We start from the raw sequence: 22180 nt of genomic DNA, 5'->3' as shown, positions 1-22180 counted from the left end.
TGGTGGTGGTTAGAATGGAGGTTTTAATAATAGAGGTAGTACTTGCATAAGCAAAATAAAAAGTACACATTTTATTCACATTTTACTAGATTTGTCGTTCGGATTTTAAAACATTAGTGGGCCAGCCAATTGCATAGGTATTCATCCCCTTTAAGGTAAGATTTGGTAGATTCACCTTTTGCTGCATTTACAGGATTGAGTTTTTGTGGACAGTCTTAATCAGCCTTGCACATCTGGACGCTGTAATTTTAGTCCTGTTCTTTGTAAAACTGCTCAAGGTCTGTCAGGTTACACATGGATTTTGAGTGATCAGCGCTTGTCAAATTCAGCCACAAATTCTCAGTTGGATTGAAATCTGGGCTCTGATTTGGCCGCCCCAGAACATTCTTTCAACCTTGTTGTCTTTAAACCATTTCTGTGTGCTTCAGATCATTGTCTTGCTGGAAAACAAATCTTCTTCCAAGTTGTAGCTCGCTTGCAGACTGCATCAGATTGTGCTCCAGGATTTCTTTTTACTTTGTTGCATGCTACTTTTACAAGTCCTCCAGGGCCTGCTGCCTCAAAGCATCCCCACATCATGATGCTGCCACCACCATACTTCACAGTAGGGATGGTGTGCTTGTGATGATGTGCAGTGTTTGGTGTCTGCCGAATGCCTAGCACCAACTGACTGCATCTTTGTTGAATTAGGTGAATGACCTATTTAATGTTTTTAAATTTCGAATTAATTAAGATTATTTTGTAGAAATCTATTTGTACTTTGATGTGAAAGAGTCCTTTTTGTCAAATCTTATGCAAATAGCCCAATTAAATTGACCATGATTCAGTGTTGAAAAGAAATAAAAAAAGGACAACTTCCCGTGGGGTGTGAATACTTTATAGAGGCATTGTAAATACCTAGTAACAATCAGATCAAATCTCTGTTGCTGAAAAACACAAAATTCTGTAATAAATTAGCCTGAGAATATCTTATCTAACCACAGCAACAACAGATAACTCGTCCTCCACCTCCTCCTGCCTCACCTCATTGCCCTCATCCTTTGTCTTTTCCTAAAAGCTTCTCATTTCCACATCCTTGAAGTCTTGCCTTAGTGAATTAGGTAATTAGCTACCACCAGATGCAAACAATGATAAGACCTGTAAGTGGCGTGCGCTCTTTCACACATGCTCATACAAAATGCCCCAAGTAGTGTGAAGTAGATGTGTTGCTTGAATGTCACACAGAGGACCCAAACTGATGCTGTTTTTGTGATGAACAGTATCATCTCTTTGTCAAGGGTTTAATGCATGTTCTGAATGACAGATAAATAGATCTGGGGCTACTTCTGAAACACTCAAGGCCTAGGATGCCTGATGGGCCTAATGATGCCACTGCACCTTTGATTACCTTTCTTTGGTTCAGTGCCTCCATAAGTGTTTTGTGCATTATGTGTAATCTTTAGAAATAAAACCTCTCATGTCTTTCTTTTTTTCTGCTGGTTAAATGTCGCTTTCGTGTCTTTCTTTCTTTCTTTTTTTATACAAAGGGGAAAAAAAACACAGGCAACAGTCGCTTAGCTCTCCAGCCGCCACTAAAAGCTATCGTGACGTCACTCCGTAGTCCTGTTTGTACTACAAACATGGCGCCCAGTGAGGCTTGGTGGTGGCTAACCAGTGCCACCTACCGCCCGGCAGCAGTAACAAACACTAGTTACAAAACAAGCACATTTGCGGCTACTAGCATTCACGTGTAGCGCTGCGTTATGCAAACAGAGAAGTTCCTGCTGTTTAAGCTGCAGCACTGAGAGCTCACAGGTAAGAAACATGTGTGAACCTCGCTCATACTGACACACGATTCACTGTCAGCTCAAACAATCCGCTGTCTGCTTTTTTTTTTTTTTTTTACAAAACAGGGGAGAAATGAAAAGCAAAGCAGCGAAGTCAGATGCATCTGAGTCCAAGAGAAAAGGGAAGAAAAGAGCTTCCGACGACTCTCCGACGACTCTGTCCAAAAAACTGAGAGACAAGAAAGATGGAGAAACGTCGAAATCAGGTGTGCAGTCCTGCTGGGACAACATCGATACAGTCCCACTGTGAGTGAAATGTACTCATGAGACTTGATTGTGTTTGTGTGTCTCGCAGAAGCTCCTGTCAAGTCTGCAGGAGTCCAGAGGAGAGGTGTGCATGGCAGCATCCTGCACTACATTTATAAGAACACGCTGGGCCAGAGTCTGCACTCTCAGATGAGACAGGTAGGAAGGAGCTGCTGGACCCATAAAAACCTCCCTGATACTTCCGGTCTCAGTGTGTGTTTATGGTGGATGCATGTAAGAATGTGCAGCATGTTAACACAAAGCTCATATCCCCTCTTTGGATCAGGCAGATAAGCAGGATGTGTCTTCAGGCTACTGACAACAAGTTTGTCCCCCAATCACAGAGGGAATGAGAGCAGTTTAGAGTCAATTTATTCTGTATGTTCATTCTAAAAACAAACAAAACAAACAAACAAAATCATATTGTATTCCTCATTTGGATTATTATCATTTCAGCTGCTCAACTGTCAACTGCTGCTCTTTATGAAAACTGCAGAAAAATCAATTGACAGAATCTGTGGTCCAAACTGTTATTGTATCGGTTTTCTGAATATGTGTACCCCTGGCATTATTTCACCCATTCAGTTTTATGCTTTTGCACCAAGTAATTTATATGTCTGAATGAACAATAAGAATTTACGCTACATCCTTTGTATAAAGTATATCAGACTCTACATGCAACACCTCCAGCAGCAGACAAGTCTGATCCATTGGTTTGTTATTGACAAAATGCTGATTTTATTAAGCAGATCAGGTTTCTGTGTCAATCTTATTTATAAAATTCAGTGTTTTTGCAATCAGACAGATTATAATGAGCCACAAGACTCTGTTGTTAGTAGCACAGCAGCCCCTGGCAGCACAGAGGAGATTCCAGTGAATTGTTTGATACTGAGGACTAATCCAGATACTTATGTAGAGGAGCTCAGCACACCAACTCTGCTTAAAACACTGTAACCCTACTCTACATGCTACACGATGGCTAACTGTAATATTGAAGTGATTCAGCCAAGCATGTTCAAACTGGAAACAGATTCTGAAGAAGAATGATACAGAAAGGACCCACCCACTTTCTCCTGATGTGTCCTCTAGCATGTAAAAAAAAACAAAAAAAAAACACCACATGTTGACAGGGTACAAATTAGATTTTCAACATATGAGGTCTTTAAGTTTGTAAGTATATTATGTGTGTAATATACAGTTATGCAAAAAGCACTCTCTTGGTCTGAGGCTCTAGCAGTTCATCCAGAGGTGTATTTTTCTTCTAAACGTAACAGAAAGTTCTATTTAAGTAACAATTCAAGGCATAAAAAGGTCAAATAAACCTAATAGTCAAATAGGAATACAAGTTTGTGCAGCAGAATGTAGTTTTAATTAACCTTCTTTCATTAAATCATCTACTGACCCCTCATATTAACTCTGAAGTAGTTTAAAGTAGCCTCATCACAACTGTTAGGATAAAATGCTCCTTGGTGCATCTGAGGAACCAGTCTAACAATCTAATATGTGAACATTCATAAGGTTGTGGCCTTTGTTTTTTGCTCTAACTGCATTCGTTTTTGTAACTTTCATTGTAAGGAAGCTCCACCACATGCAGCAAATCACTGTGTTCAGAGTTTATTTATTCATAGATGTATATTTCCGTTGCATGTTAGTGAGCAGTTATAACTCTAACTCTGTTGTCTCTTTAGTGTCTCCAGGAGCCTTTCGTCCGCTCTCTGTCGTCTTACCATTTCCACGGTGCGACTAGTCCCTTCGACCGTAGAATCACCTGTCTGGAGTGGCATCCCACTCAGCCCACCACTCTGGCTGTGGGCTCCAAGGGGGGAGACATTTATCTCTGGGACTTTGAGGTGCCCACAAAGAAAACCTTTATTCAGGGGGTGAGTTGCTGCATTTTAAAAAAAAACCTGATTCTTGAATGACCAACAGTATGAGACGTTCTCCAAACTGCTTTTAAATTACGATGAAGGACGATCACATTTGCAGGCTGTCGCTGTTTAGATGTGCTTCACAACACTGTCACTGGTTCTCTGCTTAGATGGGGCCTGGAGACTCAGTTACAGACATGAAGTTTAACCAGTTAAATCCCACTCAGCTGTTCACCTCGTCTATGAGGGGTACGACAGCACTTCGAGATTTCAGTGGGACGACTCTAACAGTGTTTTCCAACACACACACACTGAAGTAAGACTAAGTCCCCTTTTTTCCTCTAAGTTTAAATCAAAAAGGGTTCCAGATTTTAGGCTCAATCCGTCAAGCATCAGTCTTCTTCTCAGGTGGTTCTACACTGGTCATGTAGTGCTAATAACTCCCCTGTGATAGGCCTGCATTTGTGTTTGTGTGCACAGAGCGGAGCAGGAGACTTTATCGGAGGGATGAAGTTTTGCCCCACGGATCTGTCCAGAGTCTATGTGGCTTCTGGTGAAGGCACACTGACCATGCAGAGCTTTGAGGGCCGAGCACCCACCCTCCTGTCCAGAACCCAAGACTGTGGCCACGATCACCACAATGTTTGGTGAGAAAACTGCAGAGAAGACTGATGCTCGGCAATGACCAAAAAAAAAGTAGTTTCATTTATCTCTACCTTCTGTGCAGAGATTTTTGTCCGTATTACCACACTTTTTACAGCATTTTATCACTCTACCCCAAACTATGCAGTAAATAGAATTTTGTGTTGCTCACGCCATTGAAAGATTACTTTTAGAAAAATGTTATAATGTCTACATTAATCAGGATAGTTTACACAACATACTATCAGCATGCAGCTGTTAATTAAATCCATCAGGGTGTATGGAAAACAAAGGGAAAGGACACCTCATACTAAGTTCAGTTACCTTTTATTGTTTGAAAGGAAAAACGTTCCTTTCCTTAGCAGAAAGTAGTTCCAGTAAAACTGTTGATGGAGAAATTTTTAGATTACAATAAGTACCAGGGACACCACTTCTCAAAAGACACCTGTGTTTGATTTTTCTAAATGTTGTTTCTCAAAGCTGTGAGCAGCGCAAACCGAATTTAGTTCACCTTGATTAATTTGAATGTCAGAGACGATGTCACTGTACTCGTGTTACAAAACTTAAACTTTCTGCACGGCTACATATTATGAGAGGTAAATGAAAAAAATTGATTTTTTTTTGGTCGGGTGAAATGTATAAGAAAAAAGGTATTAATAATTCAATGCATTCAGTAATTCAGTTGTTAAAATGAATGGAATATTTTCATTTTTTTTTAAATCCAACGCATTCTTGGTAATTTTCTGGTGGTGCATCACTGATTTTCTGTTGTTCTGCGGTTTTAAACTTTATCAATGTTTAAGTTTCCATTTGTTATACCCACTAAATGCACTTCTTCTTTATTTCCTTCAGTTATTGGTACTGCTGTGTGGATGTGTCTGTAAGCCGACAGATGCTTGTGACCGGAGACAACATGGGGCAGCTCATACTTCGGGGTTTGGATGGTCAAAAGGTGTGTGTTTACTTGCCTTGTATTGCCTTTGATCAATTTAAGATCAGTCATATTTCGTCTGCAAACCGAAACATATATTAAAGACGAGATAAAGAATGAGCGCTGTGGTTGTGATTTGCGTTTTCTTTCAGATTTTTAGTGATAAACTGCACAAAGCTAAAGTGACTCATGCAGAGTTCAACTCCCGATGTGACTGGCTGCTGGCGACGGCATCGGTCGACCACACGGTGAAGCTTTGGGACCTGAGAAACATCAAAGACAAGAAGAGCTTCCTCCATGAAATGCCTCATGAGAAAGCTGTCAACTCAGGTAACACTGTCTTTCAGCTTCTTTATTATTAATGTTTTAGAATGTTTTTAGAAACCTATGCAGTTTACAGGCCCTGGGACATTTGCACTATACAGGATTTGTTACATGCAACTTGAAAAGACAAATAAGCTTATAGAAAATGTAAATAATATTAGCCATCGTTTTTAAGTAGACCAGTTCATGCTTTCCATGTCTGTGTGTCTGCAAACATCCATGGGACATCAATGTTGTCATCATTCTGACACACTAACTGCAGATGTACCAGGAAACAAATGGTGCTCACAACAAATACTTGTTATGGGGAGAGACTGTACGAGGAGATTCTCTGTCATCCTCACTTTTTTAATGCATCTTTAAGAGTTATATTTAAATAGTCACTGCTGAATTGTGAAGGTCCTTTGATTTATATTTACATGCTTTCTGTTAACAGTGCACAAACACAGTAGGAAGATCTAGATTTTCCAGAAATCCGACACAGAAATCCCAGTCTGCAACTAGCTGTGATATCCTGGAAAACCATCTCAGCCTTACAGGAGCTCTGTGTATTTCTGTGTTTAATATGACAGGCGATGCAACCATCTTGTCCTTATTTTAAAACCGCGTGCGGGAACTATAAATGTACCATTACACTGCTTTGACCACTACATGTAAAGCAAATCTTAAATCATTTAGTCAAAGCTGTTATTTTTGTCTCCTCACAGCCTACTTCAACCCACTGGACTGCTCCAAGTTGCTCACCACAGATCAGTTTGACCAGATCCGTGTGTACTCGTCTCCTGATTGGTCGAAGCCTCAACATATCATCCAGCACCCGCACCGACAGTTTCAGCACCTCACACCCATCAAGGTGTGTTTCCTCACTAGATCTGTACACAGCCTCTGACTTGTTCTGAGGAAATGTTTCCTGAAAGATGATGACTTCAATCAGTCTGATGGGGAGAACAGATTTTTTACATTTGAAGCACAAACACAAACATGTCCAAATTGAGAGCTGTCAGCATTTTTCCCATTACGACAATACAGCAGCACGTGTTGCCATGTTGATGCGCTTGTTTTTTTTTTTTTTTAAATTGAAATGTGCTGCACATTTAAGTACAGGACAACCTGCAAAAGAAGCCAAGCAGAGCCAGGATTGTCATCTGACGTAGGAAACCCCTGCTTCCTTTTACTGCAATTTAAAGTGCAATTTAAATTTCAACCTATTTATACGACTGAAATATCTACATTTCAACCATCAGTGTCTGGAAAAAGTCATTTACTATCATGGTTGGAGAGAACATCCAAATGCCTGTAAGGCTCTGCCAATAACATCAAAATGGAGTTAAATTTTTTTTGCAAATTTCATTTAATTTCATGTAATTATTGTGGTAGGATGACATTCATGACAATAGGACACTGTTCCATTTGTTGTGTAGGCCACGTGGCATCCTGTGTATGACCTCATTGTGGCCGGGCGTTACCCCGATGACCGGGTTTGCACCGGCGATCAGAGGACCATCGACATCTATGACTCCAACACAGCAGAGCTCGTCTGTCAGCTGTACGATCCCACTGCTGCGGGGATCAAATCTGTGAGTATCATTTCTTAAAACCATAAACATGTCACAACACTGAAACTGTAGCTATTAAGACCTGAAATCCTGCTTTTACAGATCAACAAATTCAATCCGATGGGTGATGTGATTGGATCTGGCATGGGTGAGTTCCTCAGAAGCACATTATTGATGGATGTGGTAGTTATTCACATAATTCAAGAGAAAGTGTGTCATTAACTCTTTGTCTTTTTCACTCCCAGGTGTAACGGTGCTAGTCTGGGACCGGAACGAGTCACCGATCAGTGATCGGCACAACCTGCAGCAGGAGAGCTCCACCTCAGCGGACAGTGTGAGAGGACAGAGGAGGAGTCAGCAGCGCTCCAACAGGGACCGGAAGGCGCCTGCTGTGGATGCAAAGCTCAAGAAAAAACTAGCTTCTCTGGAAGAAACTGAGACCAAAACCAAAACCAAGACCAAGACTGACCCTTCTAAACAAAAACAAGCTCAAATGAGGAAGAAGTGAACTGGAAAAATAGCCAAGGTCTTAAAAACATCCTTGTGTATATATTTCTTTGTTATTGTATGTTTTCAGGTGAACTTCAGGGATTGTTTTCGTGTGTCACGAATGTCTTAGATAATCTTTTATAAACCTGACCACTGTGTACGTTCTTGCAGAAGCTTTTCCACTGTATAACTATAATAAATCTATTCATTCATACATGGTTGAAGCTTTGGCAAACCTTTGACCACACATGCAATTAGTTATAAATGCACATTACAGTAAGACTTAAGCCAAATGATTTATTGCATACACCTTTCATTTGAAACAGAATGGTAGTGTGTGCATTAAGCATAATTGAAGAGATAACTTCCACGTAGTTCGTGCACCGTGACGTTTGCCAGCTGCAGGAGGACTCCACCCCAGGCCTCCTGTTCCTCTTTTCTCTCCTGATGCTTGGCCTGATAAGCGGAATACACCAGGCTCAGGATGAGGTTCTCAAACTGGACCTGAGTCAGTGGCTTCCTCCTCTGATCCTCCAGAGTCCGCACCATCTGCTCCATGGAGCTCCGACTTCTGGGAATGTTATCGTTGATCTGAGACAGGAAAGTCCGCCCCTGCCTCATCGATGCCATCTCCTTGTCAAGCAGGGCGATGTTGTTGTCCTGGTCGATCTCCACCCCGCCCAGCAGGAGCTGCAAACAACAGAGAAACAAGGATCTATTACTTATTCTGCAAAGAAAAGCAGCACGGAATTTAAATTGTCTGGATGAAGACTTGAAATAACTAAAGCTCTGAACACACCTCAAACATCAGGTTTGCATCAGAGACTGAAGAGACAGCTGTTTGAGAATTAGGAGTTGTGCCTGCAGCCACATCTAAAGAAGAAAATATCAGCATTCAACTCAAACATTTACATGAGTCCCTGCAGATAAAATGTCAGTACACTTTTACTCAGCACCTGTTTTGCTATTTTTAATGCATTTTGCACCATGCATGCACAATCATCTTGTCACTACAATCAAAACTTTTGTCCTGAACACAGCCAAGTTAGCAGATCTTCTGTTTTTTACTCACCCTTTATCACTTGCTCAAACCAAAGCCACAAAATCACCTGAAGAAAGATTTTACTCATGATCATTCCTCGTTTGATTATTACGGACAGATAATACGCCACATCCCTCTCATCTCCGCTCTCCCTCGTACACTTTTGTGACTTCAGGCAGAGACCGACCTCAGCTGAATACCATGAATTCTTCCACCTTGGAAAACGGGACCAAAAGCCAGTTGGCTGTGATACAGAGCAGAAAGCTTAATAGTTTGGGAAACAGGATTTTTGTATCCACAGCATGAAATCCTTTTAGTTTACGGCTTCTTTTCACTGTTTTTCATTTCATTATCTTTAAATACATTTCCCAATGCAATGCAAAATGTTACTCAGCAAACATCCATGAAATCATGACAAGTTAAAGGTGAGGGGACCCTCCTCTCCACATCAAGAAAATTTTGCAAGTTTGGGGCTTCACTTGTAAGTATTTGTAACTAGAAATATGTAGCAAAGGTATGATTTAACTGTACTACAAAAGTATAAAGGCAGCATGTTTGTTTGTTTTTAAAAAAAATAATTCTAGCCATTATTTTTAGCAAAGAGGAACAAGATCAGTATGCTGCATCTCTACACTAGAATGAACCTTATGAAACAACCAAGTAAGACTGTATTGGAGATGATGGAGAGTGGGGTGAGCTTGCAACACATAGAGTTACTGAGGCTTGTGGAACACTGTCCCTTGTCTTAAGGTTGGTGGACATTTTGAGAGACAAAATCATGTCATCAGACACGTCCATCCAGAGTGTTGTGTGGTAGACTGTCTGTCATACCACACTGTCTGAAATTACTTTTTAGATGACAGATGAATGATGGAGTTGGGGACATTCAGATGGCTGCAACCTTAACTGACATGTCAGCATCCGGCAGGCCAACAGTCCGTTCTCATCTTTCTTTTATCAACTGTGGCATCATGTCATTTAAATATAGCTGCATTTTAAGGTGGTTACAGATAATTGTCCTAGCCACGACTGATTAGGGTGTTGATAATTATATACTTATTAATAACAGCTCAAACATTTTTTTGGACACAGTTGGCTGAATTGAACTGTTTTCTTACCGGTATATTAGAAATGATTGTTTTCTTTAAGTGAGAAAACAAAGATGACTTTAATTCTGCTTTTATATTTCTGCTCAGTATATATATTTTTTTTAATTGCAGCATTCCATGGAGTCACTACTTATGTAACTAACCATCTAACCACTTTCCATTTAAGCTGTCACATATTTGCTCATGTACAGTCGTCCTCAAATGTATTCATACCCTCCCATTAAAGAAGGAAAAGAAGGAAAAGAAGGAAATAAACAAGTTGAAATTGACAAAATGAATAATAAATACAAATTTTAGGAAAATCATGACATTGCTTTTGAATTGAAGTTCAACTGAAATATTAAAACAAACAAACAAACAAGCAAACAAGCATGATGGGACCTGTAAACTAATATTTAGTTTTATCAATCACTGCAAACAAGTGTTTTCTGTAACTCTCAATCAGACTTCTGCACCTGTTGACAGGTATTTTGATTTTGGCCCAAGGCTCATTAGCAAAGTGCTCTAATTTGTCTGGGACAGTTTTGTTTGTTTTTTTCAACCACAATTCAAAATCAATGTATTATATCACTAAATTATAATTTAGTGTTTTTTAAAATGTATTATTACTTTTTTCAGTTTTGTAGTTATTTGAGTGACTATTGTAAATTTTTCATTATCTTTAATGGAAGGGTATGAATACATTTGAGGACGACTGTATTTCAAATAACATCTTGAGTGTGTCCCATATTGTAGCGAGGAGCTGCAGTACCACCGCTCCGCCACATGGAGGCAGCACCGCCGGCTAGTGGCGGTGAATCAGTTCAGCTACTCCCTGAAAAAGTTGATTTACTTCCTTGTCAACAGTTCAGCTGCTTCTGAATGATAAAGTAGTGGCGATAAAGGTAACCACCCTTGTTTATTTGTCGCCTTTAAAGCGTTACGGTTGTTTTGTCTGACTGACAATCGTAGAAATAAATACCTCATCAGTTTGACCGCTGAAACTGCACACGAGGGCGCGTTAGCCAGCTAGCTGCTGTGAAGCTAACGGTTGCTAATCACCGTAAACACAACACAGCTAGCGTTAGCGTTAGCGGAGCCACTCGGCAGCTGTAAGCAGCCTCTGTGAGCTATCGTTTGTAGTTTGTCTGGTGCCATGCTTGTTCTAGTTCAAATAGAGTTAAAAAAAAAAAAAAAATTATCAGACAACATTCAGACCTTGTGTCAAAAACCGTCCCAGCCCCTTCACTGCTATCACTCGTCACAATAACCAAAATGCTTCATCAGTTCATTTAATGTCAACAGCTGCCTCTGTGCTGCAACTTACACGCCCTCATGGCCACTGAATTATGGTATAAAAAAACTATGATGTTAGAGGTAATTTGGAAACTATTACTATTTACTAACCATTAGACTACCTGCAATTTTCCTAACAAAATCTACCAACAGGTCTTTAGCATTGATAGTGTTGTTTACATTTCAACATAGTGGTTGAATAATTACATTACATTTTAAAACACACAAAGAAAGCTCTTGTAAATAAAGTGTTTTTTAAAGCATGATGTACTGGAAAGAAACATTTCAAAATTCACATTGGATGTGCCAAAACATCTTTGGTGGTCATGAGCTGTACATGTATAGTAAACATGTGATATCAATTACAATTTTTGTGGTCACAGTTGTCTAATAATTACGTCCAAAGATCATATTATATTATATTTATATTGGTTTTGTGTATGTAGCTTATAAAATGGCTTCTGAGTACAACCATGACAATGGTTTTTGTTGACTTTCAATAAGGCGAGCAGCAAAGATGGAGTCCAGCGAGGAGGGCGGCCTCAGCGTTGGGGGCTCTGTGGGAGAAGAGAACTACTTCCTGGGGTACACGTTCACCGACCGCTCCCACTCGAGCCGAGTGGTGAAGAGCATCATGGATCTGTGTCTGGAGGACGGCCTGTTCGCTGACGTCACCATCACTGTGGACGGCAAAGAGTTTCACCTGCATCGGCTGGTGCTCTCTGCACAGAGCAGCTTCTTCCGCTCAATGTTCACGTCCAACCTCAAAGAGTCCCACAACCGCGCCATTGAACTGAAGGACGTCAGCGCCACTGTCTTTCAGCTGCTGGTTGACTACATCTACCACGGTACGATTAAGCTGAGGGTGGAGGAGCTGCAGGACACCTATGAGATGGCCGACATGTACCAGCTGACTGCTCTGTTTGAAGAATGCTCCCGCTTCCTCTCGCGAACTGTAGAGGTCAAGAACTGCTTGCAGGTGACTTACTGTTTTTCACAGATCTAACAGTCTTATTTTTAGCAGTCATTATGCTGCATCAGTGTTATTTTTTGTGTCCAGGTGATGTGGCTTGCAGACAGACACAGTGATCAGGAGCTGTATACTGCAGCCAAGCACTGTGCTAAAATCCACCTGGCTCAGCTGCACCAGACTGAAGAGTTTCTGAATCTGCCTCTCTGTCTGCTCTTGGACATCATCAAAGGTATTACAGTTTTGTATCTTGTCAACATGTTGCAGATGTACCAGAGGTTTTAAATATTTGAGCTAATTTAATTCAAATCATGTATTTCTATAATGGTTATATCTTTTCCAAGTGACACTTCTTTTATAGGTGTTTAAATGTATTTTCATCCTGCTTCCACAAAATCTTTTTTTGTTTGTTTTTTGTTTTGAAATATGAAAGACAGGAGGGTCTTGGAAGTAGTCGTGTGTACGCTGTGTCTGATCTTTGTTTCTTTCTTTACCATACAAATCCTTGCAAAAATAAACCACAGAAACTTTGGTATTTGTTGGAAAGTCTTTTGCATTTTTTTGTTTTTAAATATTCTAAAAATGCAAAAGCAATCAAAGCACATTTTTAATTAATTTGTAGTGAATTTGATTTGAAAGGCCTTGTGTTTGTGTTCAGATGGCGTTCCAAGCTCCCAGAATCCAACCGTGGCCATCGAGTCCTGGATAAACCACAACAAGGTTGAGAGGGAGGAGTTCTCCTGTATCCTTCAAGAGAATCTAAAGGTAATATTTGTTCATGCAGAGCCAAGAAATGTTTTTAAAGAGGACATTGTTGTATAACATTTATCTGTGATGTCTCTTTATCTTCTATGTCTACAGGAAATTGGTGAGAATGTCCACATTTACCTGATTGGCAAAGAGGAGACGAGGACTCACTCCCTGGCGGTGTCACTGCACTGTGACGAGGATGACGCCATCAGCGTGAGCGGCCAGAACAGTTTATGCCATCAGATCACTGCAGCCTGTAAACACGGAGGAGACCTGTATGTTGTGGGGGGTTCAATCCCCCGGCGCATGTGGAAGTGCAACATGCACACCATGGACTGGGAGCGCTGCGCCCCGCTGCCCAGAGACCGCCTCCACCACACCATGGTCTCCGTCTCCACCGAGGACGCTATCTACTCGCTAGGAGGTAAGACGTTGCAGGACACGCTCTCTAATGCCGTCATCTACTACACAGTGAAGGACAACATGTGGACAGAGACCAGCCAGCTGGACACTGCAGTGTCGGGGGCTGCTGGCGTTAACCTGGGAGGCACCATCTACCTGCTTGGCGGGGAGGAGAACGACATGGACTTTTTCACTAAACCATCCCGTCTCATTCAGTGCTTCGACACCTCCTCCCAAAAGTGCCAGATCAAACCGTACATGCTGCCGTTTGCCGGCTGCATGCACGCAGCGGTCCACATGGACGTGATCTTTATTGTAGCAGAAGGAGACTCTCTGGTGTGCTACAACCCTCTGCTGGAAAGCTTCACCCGCCTGCGCTTCCCTGAGGTGTGGAGCTGCGTTCCTTCACTGTGGAAGGTTGCGAGCTGTAACGGTTGTATATACGTCTTCAGGGACAAATGTAAGAAAGGTGATGCGAACACGTTAAAGTTTAACCCGGCCACATCTGTCGTCTCCGTTATCAGAGGTATTAAAATCCTCCTGACAAACTGGCAGTTTGTTCTGGCCTAACCCGTCCTCTGGATGTTCACACTGTGGTCCAGACACTCGCCATAGACAATCAGGGAAGACTGTTGGACAACTTACCATGACTTCACTCTTCAGACATCCTGTGAGGAGACCTGCCCTAAATGTATTTACTCAGCTGTGTCACTCATTCCATTCAGACTTCACCACCAGCCTCGTAACCGTTCCGTGGCGTGTGTCACTTGTATTACAGTGTGTCTCATTGTGGATCCTTTAGCTGACAAGTCAAACAATTTGTGGTGATGCTGTATCCAGTGACCTAATCTGTTGTTTCCTGTGCACTGCTTGTTTATTGACATGCATGAACAGCTTCAGTGTAAAAAAAAAATCTACTGAACACAAAACATCCTTCAGTATATTGTAAGTGATTAAGTGTGTCATGATGTTGTAGGTTGAATGTCTTCAGATGCCAGATTTTAAGTCATCGTGCATAAACATAACAGAGGATGTTTTCTAACTTTTCAATTTTTTCACAATTTCTTGTCTTAAGATTGTATTTTTTGATGTACACTGTACATGTTCATGTAAAGCTGTTAACTGAAATGTCAAATATATCACTGTAGCTACAAGCTGTCACTGTTTGTTTTGATATTTATGGCCCTTTAGCCTTTATGCATTAACTATCTCTTACTAATAATACTGTGTTTACTACCAGGAATTTTTGGATCTTTCATTGTTGCAGTTATGCAGTGATGCATTTAGAAGTGGTCCACTATGTTGCTGCGCCGCTACTGAAAACTTTCCCTCAACAAAGACATAACTTCTACCAGTACCGGTCTTTGAGTTGGTACCGCTGGTGTAGACGGTGGAGGTGGTAAATGTGCGTGTTTCTGTCCTTGGGGGTGGAAAAGGGAAATTGAAGGAGAGAAAGCCACTACAGAGAGGCTAAAACTTTGATCCCATTGATGTGCTGCAGGAGGCTGCGCCGCTGAAACCCAAGCCCAGTAACATGTCAGACTTTGTGAACTATTCTAAGCATCAGTTGCTGACGCCGAGATGAGGGGTGGGGGTTGCTGGGGGCACATATGCGCCTCCATAAGGACTTCCAATAGGAACTGATGGCCACTACGAGCACCGTCTCACTTGCAGTTCTGTAATGTTTGGAATTAAAGCTGCCTATAGCTGCCAAATCGCAGTCCACAGCTGCACACGCGAAACTCTGGTCAGATCCTGTTGTGGATGAGTGTTTTTAACGCTCCAGAGGTTTGTGCTGTGAAAACTTGCAGTCCAGTGCTGGTCAGTGAGTAGGGTTTAGTGTGAAGGTAGATCGCTAGGAGCTATAGTGACCTTGGGACTGTTTGCTGAGGGCAGAACATAATTCCTGAAGGGACACATGGTCTAGAGTGACAAGGCCATCTGCTGTAGCGCCAGCAGTAGGAGGAAGGTGGAGGGGGTTGGACACAGGGGTGCTGAGAATTCCTTTCGCTGGGGTGTGGAGGGAGTAGATATTCTGGGATATCGGTGCTAGCACTCAGCCGGGAAACGTGTTTCTTTGACGTTTTTCAAACGGAAATCTGACGGAGAATTTCTGAACACTTGATGGTGAGAGGGGATCATTGCGTGGTTAAACGTGGAAGACATTTCCTCGGGCCTCCAGCTCTCCACGAAGCATATGGTGATAATGGTCTTGGTGTGTCGCCGTTTTACTTCGGTGGATCCAGTTTCCTTTCCGTCTCAGCACAGCCGGAGCTGAGAGAGCGGGATCTGGTAGGCCTTCTGGCAGCGACCTCTCAGAGGATCATCTTCAAGGGATCTTCTTTGGAGTTGTACTGTGCACGGCAAGGATCTACTTTCTTGCTGCCTCACTGAAATTGCATGGCCTAAACGAATGAATATTTTTATGAGGCGCCTTGCACCAGAGATGGGCCAGGACCAAACCAAGCAGCAGATAGAGAAGGGCCTGAGGTTGTACCAGTCCAATCAGACAGACAAAGCCCTGCATGTGTGGACAAAAGTACTGGAAAAGACCTCAGATCCTGGCGGGAAGTTTCGGGTGCTTGGGTGCCTGATCACAGCTCACTCAGAAATGGGAAAATACAAAGATATGCTCAAGGTAAGCGTCCACAACAGCAGCGTGCTACAGCAATACCTTCATACACCTTTTATGAGTTTACTATGGTACCTCTTTAAAGCGATCATTTTGGGACAACATGTACTTGGACGATGTTAGTTTATGCCTGTATTAAAGTTTCTACAAGTGTTATTCTCAATCTAAACAGCCTGGTAATCAGTTGATTTGGCTCATTCATGTGCTGTGTGATCATATTTTGTGTTATGTAACCAGCAGTAGGTGTGTGTGTGGTTGCAAATCGGTTAGTGAATGTCACTGATCATTTTTTATGTCATCGTGTCTGCTCAGCACTGCTACAGTTCCTGCTGTAGTAGAACAGAACATTTCCACAATGTCTCAGCAATTATTGAATGAGAAGAGGTTGAAGGTTACCTTCTTCCATGTACAGCGATCCTGAGAATCATGGGTTAATTTGTGGCTTCCACACGATGCAGAGTAAATAAGTGCCCTGCAACCTAAGTATCAGTGTGGGGTGTCTTGTTGACAAAATCATCCTTACTCAAACAGCACCCACTCTCACTTACACAGTTTTAATGAGGGCTTCTTTTTAAAGTCTGGGCTTTATGTCTAAATACATTAATCGGATAGTTTTCTTTTTTTAATTATATCTACCTGAATTTAAGAATATCCATCTGACTATTTGCCTGCACCTTTGATCTCCTTACTCTGCCTCTCTTTCTGCAGTATGCCCTTGATCAAATTGACACAGCCAGAGAAATGGAAGACCCGGACTACCTGACGGAGGGCTACCTGAACTTGGCGCGCAGCAATGAGAAGCTGTGCGACTTCCAGAAGACGGTGTCGTACTGTAAGACTTGCTTAAACATGCAGGGTACCACTGTGAGCCTGCAGCTCAACGGCCAGGTATGTCTAAGCTTGGGGAATGCCTTCCTGGGCCTCAGTGTCTTCCAGAAAGCACTGGAGAGCTACGAGAAGGCCCTGCGCTACGCACACAACAACGACGACAAGATGCTGGAGTGCAGAGTCTGCTGCAGTCTGGGAAACATCTATGTAAACCTGAAGGTACTCCATGCACTGCTCATTTAACTGAATGATTTGAATGCATCACGTCAACAGAAAGCTGGACTTTGATGATCCTAATATGTGCTGCGCTGAAAACATTGAATCTCAGTACTTGCTCAGTGTTATTTCTGACTGAATTTAAAAGAAGAGGACTTTTGTTTGAGACATTATAAGCAATGAGACTGAGCAAGAGATGTTAAAACTCTTTGACCTCTCAGCTATGCTAGTTGGGTAAAACATTCCCTGGACTGCACGTGCGACTTGATTGCACAATCAACACTTTGCCAGCGTATTTAGAGTATGGTAACACTGCAGAGCATCCGAGCAAACATCATCAACGGTTAGCTCGTGCAGTTCTGGCCATTGTAAAACAAGGGCGGAGTGAGGAGGCTGGCTGGTACGGGCGTTATGTAGTACCCTTGACATCAGAGATTTGTAAGTGTAATCCCCCCGGCTTCCCAGGGAGGATTGGTTTCAATGGGACTGGGATGAAGTGGTGTTTGAGGAATGCACTCATATGTCACGTTATTTTGTGAAACGAAAAAATATTACGTGCTTTAAAGTGATACAGGAAAACCAAACCGCTGATGTTAGTGGTATCTAAATAGGACATGCTGCCATTTGTAGGGAATAACTGGACACCGAGGTCTGACTTGTTGTTCACGTCTGCCAACAGGACTATGAGAAAGCCCTGTTCTTCCCCTGCAAAGCAGCTGAGCTTGTCAATGACTACGGCAAAGGCTGGAGCCTCAAGTATCGAGCCATGAGCCAGTACCACATGTCTGTAGCCTACAGGAAGCTGGAGCGCCTGCCAGACGCCATGGAGTGCTGTGAGGTATTGTTTTATAACTGTCATCATTACCGTCCTCGGAGACAGACTTACATAACTTGGAGAATGTCACAGTTTTGGTTTCCTCGCCGACTCGCTGTCCCCCGACGCCTTTGGCTGCTCTGATGTCGGGGGCTGCAGATACAGTAGATGCTGTGCTGCCGACAGGTGCAGGCGCGCAGTTGTTCTGTTGTACGAGGCCTCAGACCTCGACAAAAATATGCTCACAGAGGCGCTGGTTTAAAGTGTTAATGAAGAGGGTGGCTTTAGTCTTCGCTCTGTTCTAATTATGTACCCAGGGTGAAAAATAACTTGATGTCATTGCCTTGGAGCGTAAAATTATAGTAACAAGACAGCAGGATGCATTTCAGATTTATTACATTTGCCAAACGCTTTTAGCCAAACAATTTACACATCCTGTCATATTCAGAATACCAGAGCACAAGAGGAGTCCGAAAGGTGAAACAACAGCGTGTCACATTCCCTCTTGCTTTTCTCTGTGGGGTTATTTGAATGTAAGCTGATACTGAAAAATGCAAAACAGAAATGATAAATTCACAACACTGTAGTTTACACAGATGTGGCCTGTTTGGGATTGTAAACTAACTTTTACACTAAAATACCTTATAAACACGTCATACATTTCAGTTCTGTACAGTGTCGTGCTGCACTGTAAACAAAATGCTAATAATAAACCAAATTCAAAGTCATGTTTCGAATTAGATTTCTGCAGAGGTTGGACTTTCCTCTAATGTCTTGTTTTTATGTCATTAAATCCTCCGTCTTGTGCTTCCACAGGAATCTATGAAAATTGCTCTGCAGCACGGAGACCGGCCCCTGCAGGCTCTGTGCTTACTAAACTTTGCGGACATACACCGCTGCAGGCATGACGTTGATGTAAGGGGCCATTAATACGTCCATATTAGTACAAACTTATCAAAACTGGTCTTTAAAGATGCATTTAGCCTTTGCTTTGTACTCTTGCTTTTTCAAAGTGCTAATGTTTAGTTTTTTTTGGCCGACAGCTAAAATGATATTTCTGTATTTCTCTTTATCCATTCAGAAAGCATTCCCTCGTTATGAGTCTGCTCTGGGTATCATGACTGAGATCGGAAACCGTCTTGGACAAGCACACGTCTATCTGGGAGTCGCAAAGTGTTGGCTTCTGCAGAAAGAGTTTGACAAGGTCCTTACAAATATTATACATCACATAAAATACAACTGGCATAATTTTTTATGTTAACAGGTACTTATGTGGACTCCTGTTTATTTTCCAGGCTCTTGATTCTTTGCAGCGAGCACAGGAACTGGCAGACGGAATGGGAAACAAGGTAACCTATATTAGATATAATAAACAAGAAAATGACATGTTTTTTTCTTTCATGCATGATTGTAAACCAAGTATCTGTGGGTTTTTGGTTGTGTGTTTTAAAAAAAATAAGACATCTGAAGACTATAGAGAATGTTATAGACAGTAAACAGTTACTAAATAATCAATAGATCAAACCATGAGCACGTCCTGCTGGTATAACAACACACTCAGTCTACCTGTCACGCTCACAGTATGTTTCCTGTGTATAAGCTGTGCACGCTGAAGGTTCACTGCCTGAGTGAGGGGATCTACCGAAGCCAGGGGCAGGAGGAGGAGCTCAGAGAGCAGGTGGTGAAGTTCCTGCAGTGCGTCGAGGAGCTGGAGCTCTACTGCGGCATGTGTGGAGAGTCCATCGGGGACAGGGACCAAAAACTGCAGGCCTTACCCTGTTCCCACATTTTCCATCTCAAGTGGGTGTTTATTCAAAGCCTAGTCTGGTCTGTTATTAGCTACATTTCAGAAAAACCTCAAGCTGTTGACTGTAAATTAGATTTTCATCACACATAACTAATAAAGAAGTGTCCACTGTAACTTTACTCACGCTGGTGAATAGCCAAAGACGCAGGTCAACATGTGAATAAGTCATGTTTACAAGCCAATAGAAAAAGCCAGTGACATTTCTGTTTTTTTCCCCTCCTTTCAGGTGTCTGCAGACAAACGGGACAAAGGGTTGTCCCAAATGCTTCAAGTCCTCCATGAAGCCTGGATTTGTGTGATTGTGAGACTGTGTTTTGTGCGTTGGATCTGCAGACACAGCATGATGCCTCACAGGCTCCTGACTGATCTGAGAGAAGCAGGCAGCCTCAGGATGTGCTGAAGGTGTTTGAGGGAGTAACAATTCGCTGCTCTGCGCAGAGGATGCTGAACTGATCCCAGGGCGTCCCAGAGCGCGGCTCAGAGGACGCGATCAAGGCCTCCATCGTATTTAGACATCAGTCTGAAGCTGACAGAGGAGATATTACTGGCAGTGTTACATTTCAAGATAAGCTGAAGAGCCTCCATCGTCTCTGATGACTGGCTATTTGATGCAGCATTTAAATAGGATACGGACCTTCCGAAGAACATTTATAACTTAGTGTATTGGCTATTTTATGCTTTAGAATTGTTTGGTAAAAGTGAAATGGAATGATGTTTGGAAGAGGAATTCAGTGGTGTCTTAGTGACACAGCTCGTTATTCAAACTCGACTTTTTACACCACATCCAGTGTTCTTTACTCAACAGTTGAGCCATTTCTGAATTTACCTGATTTCATTCATATTATATTTATTACTGTATTCATGTACATACTATTCTCATGTTAATTTGTTTGAAAAGTTTGATTTATTTGAGATGTTTTGTAAAACCTAAAACAAACTAAAATCTCTTAACCATTCAAAAACTAGTATGTCTTTACAAAACAGGTACATGCAGCTGTTTTTTTTTTTTTTTTTCTTCTTCTTCTTTCCTTATTCACAGAGATTAAGGAGCAGGATCAACACACATTGTGTTAACAGAAATTCCTTTTCTTTTCATTTCTGCGAATGTTTTACTCTTAACTCTGATATCGACATTATGTTGTTGCAGTTTAAGAACAAGTTGAGAAGGAAACCTATTGGGAAAGGATCTTTGACCAATCACACACTTATACACAATTATTTAGGGGAGACGCATACGGTATGTTTTAACGTAGTGTATTTGTAGCTACTTGTAAATATGAATTCACCGGTAAGATTATGTCAGCGGTCACGTTAAGGTTATTTACTTGCAGCGGCATTGTCATTTTAAGGCGATTTTGAAGGAGAAAGCTTGAAAAACTGAGCTATCATATCAATGAGTGGTTGCATGTTTTATTAACAATGCCGTGCAACAGGATTAGATCACGATCACGAGTCCATGTAACTGCGTATTTACTTATTTCAGTTGTTTATTGTAGTATTTCTTAATATTCAGTGTCTTTTATCATTCATATTCCTCATAAATTATTCAGTTTTAGACATATTGTGAGTTGGGGAAGTTTTCTTATATATAGTAAAAACATCAAAAGCTCCTTTTTGCTAAATTTCTTTTTAAGACTGTGCTTGTAGTTTGTCCAGTTGCTCTCCTTGACTTGAATGGGAGATATTCATGAAGTGAAAACAGAAGAAGTTCTCAGTAGTACGTTAACAAAATGTCATTTGAAAACATTCTTAGTTGAAGCAAAGAGGTAAAAATTTAGCAAACTTTAGGAGTTAACACAATACTGTAGCTCTAAATTGATCTTTGGTCGTCTCTGTCCGTACAAAATGTGAGCAGCGTGAGAGGAGAGACGCCAACGAGTTTGCTTTTACTGCACAAGCACTTATATTTCTCATTTTAAGAACGTTACTTGACCTCACTTCTCGACAGCCATCTGACTCTTGTTTGAGGTTTTCACTGTCTGTTTACCTGCAGCACAGTCAGCGTAAAGCGGAGATATCATTTGCAGCTTATTCTTGGTTCTAGGGCAAAGAAACGACTTTACTGACAGCACAGCCACTCATCTCTAACAGTTTAAACTACCTCTGTTTTTGCCTCCGAGCTTTGAGGATACATGCAGTAATACCACAACATTTAAATACATGTAGATTTGTATTGTTTTTCTAGACGTCATGTTGATATAACCGTGATTTATTTGATTTAGAGTCTGACTAAAATGCATTGTTAATATATTTATGCATTTAGTCAAACCATGTTACTGTGTCGAATGTGGAAACGTTTCATTATGGAAAATAAAGTGCACTGAAAGTGAACGTAAGTGTTGTTTTGTGAACTTAAAAGGGTTTACAATTGTTTTTGAAGCTAATTTTCAAACCTGAAAGTCATAGCTGCAGTGCTGCCTGTAAATACTATTTAACCTGTCCTACTTGTTGGC

The 22180-nt window shown here is 41.5% G+C and overlaps 3 protein-coding genes across 4 annotated transcripts; all 3 read left to right on the top strand.

Annotated features, from left to right (window-relative positions):
* The first annotated feature begins 1711 nt into the window (after positions 1-1711).
* Positions 1712-8096, top strand: ddb2 (damage-specific DNA binding protein 2). Of its 2 annotated transcripts, none has more exons than XM_008306320.1 (11): positions 1712-1794; positions 1893-2032; positions 2122-2231; positions 3761-3952; positions 4421-4587; positions 5435-5534; positions 5666-5843; positions 6545-6690; positions 7259-7414; positions 7496-7541; positions 7639-8096. In XM_008306320.1, exons 2-11 carry the CDS (start codon positions 1900-1902, stop codon positions 7899-7901), a joined length of 1491 nt encoding a protein of 496 aa, XP_008304542.1. In that variant the 5' UTR covers positions 1712-1794; positions 1893-1899; the 3' UTR covers positions 7902-8096. The 2 variants fall into 2 exon arrangements, with proteins under 2 accessions (XP_008304542.1, XP_008304543.1); XM_008306321.1 differs by lacking the exon at positions 4421-4587 and adding an exon at positions 4111-4256.
* Positions 8097-10873: 2777 nt separating this feature from the next.
* On the top strand, positions 10874-14584 carry kbtbd4 (kelch repeat and BTB (POZ) domain containing 4). The gene is made up of 5 exons (XM_008306319.1): positions 10874-10917; positions 11813-12287; positions 12369-12510; positions 12937-13043; positions 13140-14584. The coding sequence occupies exons 2-5, from the start codon at positions 11826-11828 to the stop codon at positions 13998-14000; spliced, it is 1572 nt and encodes a 523-aa protein (XP_008304541.1). The 5' UTR covers positions 10874-10917; positions 11813-11825; the 3' UTR covers positions 14001-14584.
* An 824-nt stretch (positions 14585-15408) lies between these two features.
* rapsn (receptor-associated protein of the synapse, 43kD) lies at positions 15409-22058 on the top strand. Its single transcript, XM_008306318.1, has 8 exons — positions 15409-16068; positions 16771-17109; positions 17786-17944; positions 18737-18835; positions 19002-19124; positions 19216-19269; positions 19521-19720; positions 19954-22058. The coding sequence occupies exons 1-8, from the start codon at positions 15844-15846 to the stop codon at positions 20024-20026; spliced, it is 1272 nt and encodes a 423-aa protein (XP_008304540.1). The 5' UTR covers positions 15409-15843; the 3' UTR covers positions 20027-22058.
* Positions 22059-22180: the final 122 nt, after the last annotated feature.

Source organism: Stegastes partitus, unplaced genomic scaffold (genome assembly GCF_000690725.1).
Source record: "Stegastes partitus isolate 25-593 unplaced genomic scaffold, Stegastes_partitus-1.0.2 Scaffold3642, whole genome shotgun sequence".
Taxonomy (NCBI): Eukaryota; Metazoa; Chordata; class Actinopteri; family Pomacentridae; genus Stegastes; species Stegastes partitus.
Note: the sequence above shows the minus strand (reverse complement) of the source record. Positions and strands in the feature narration are given on the sequence as shown.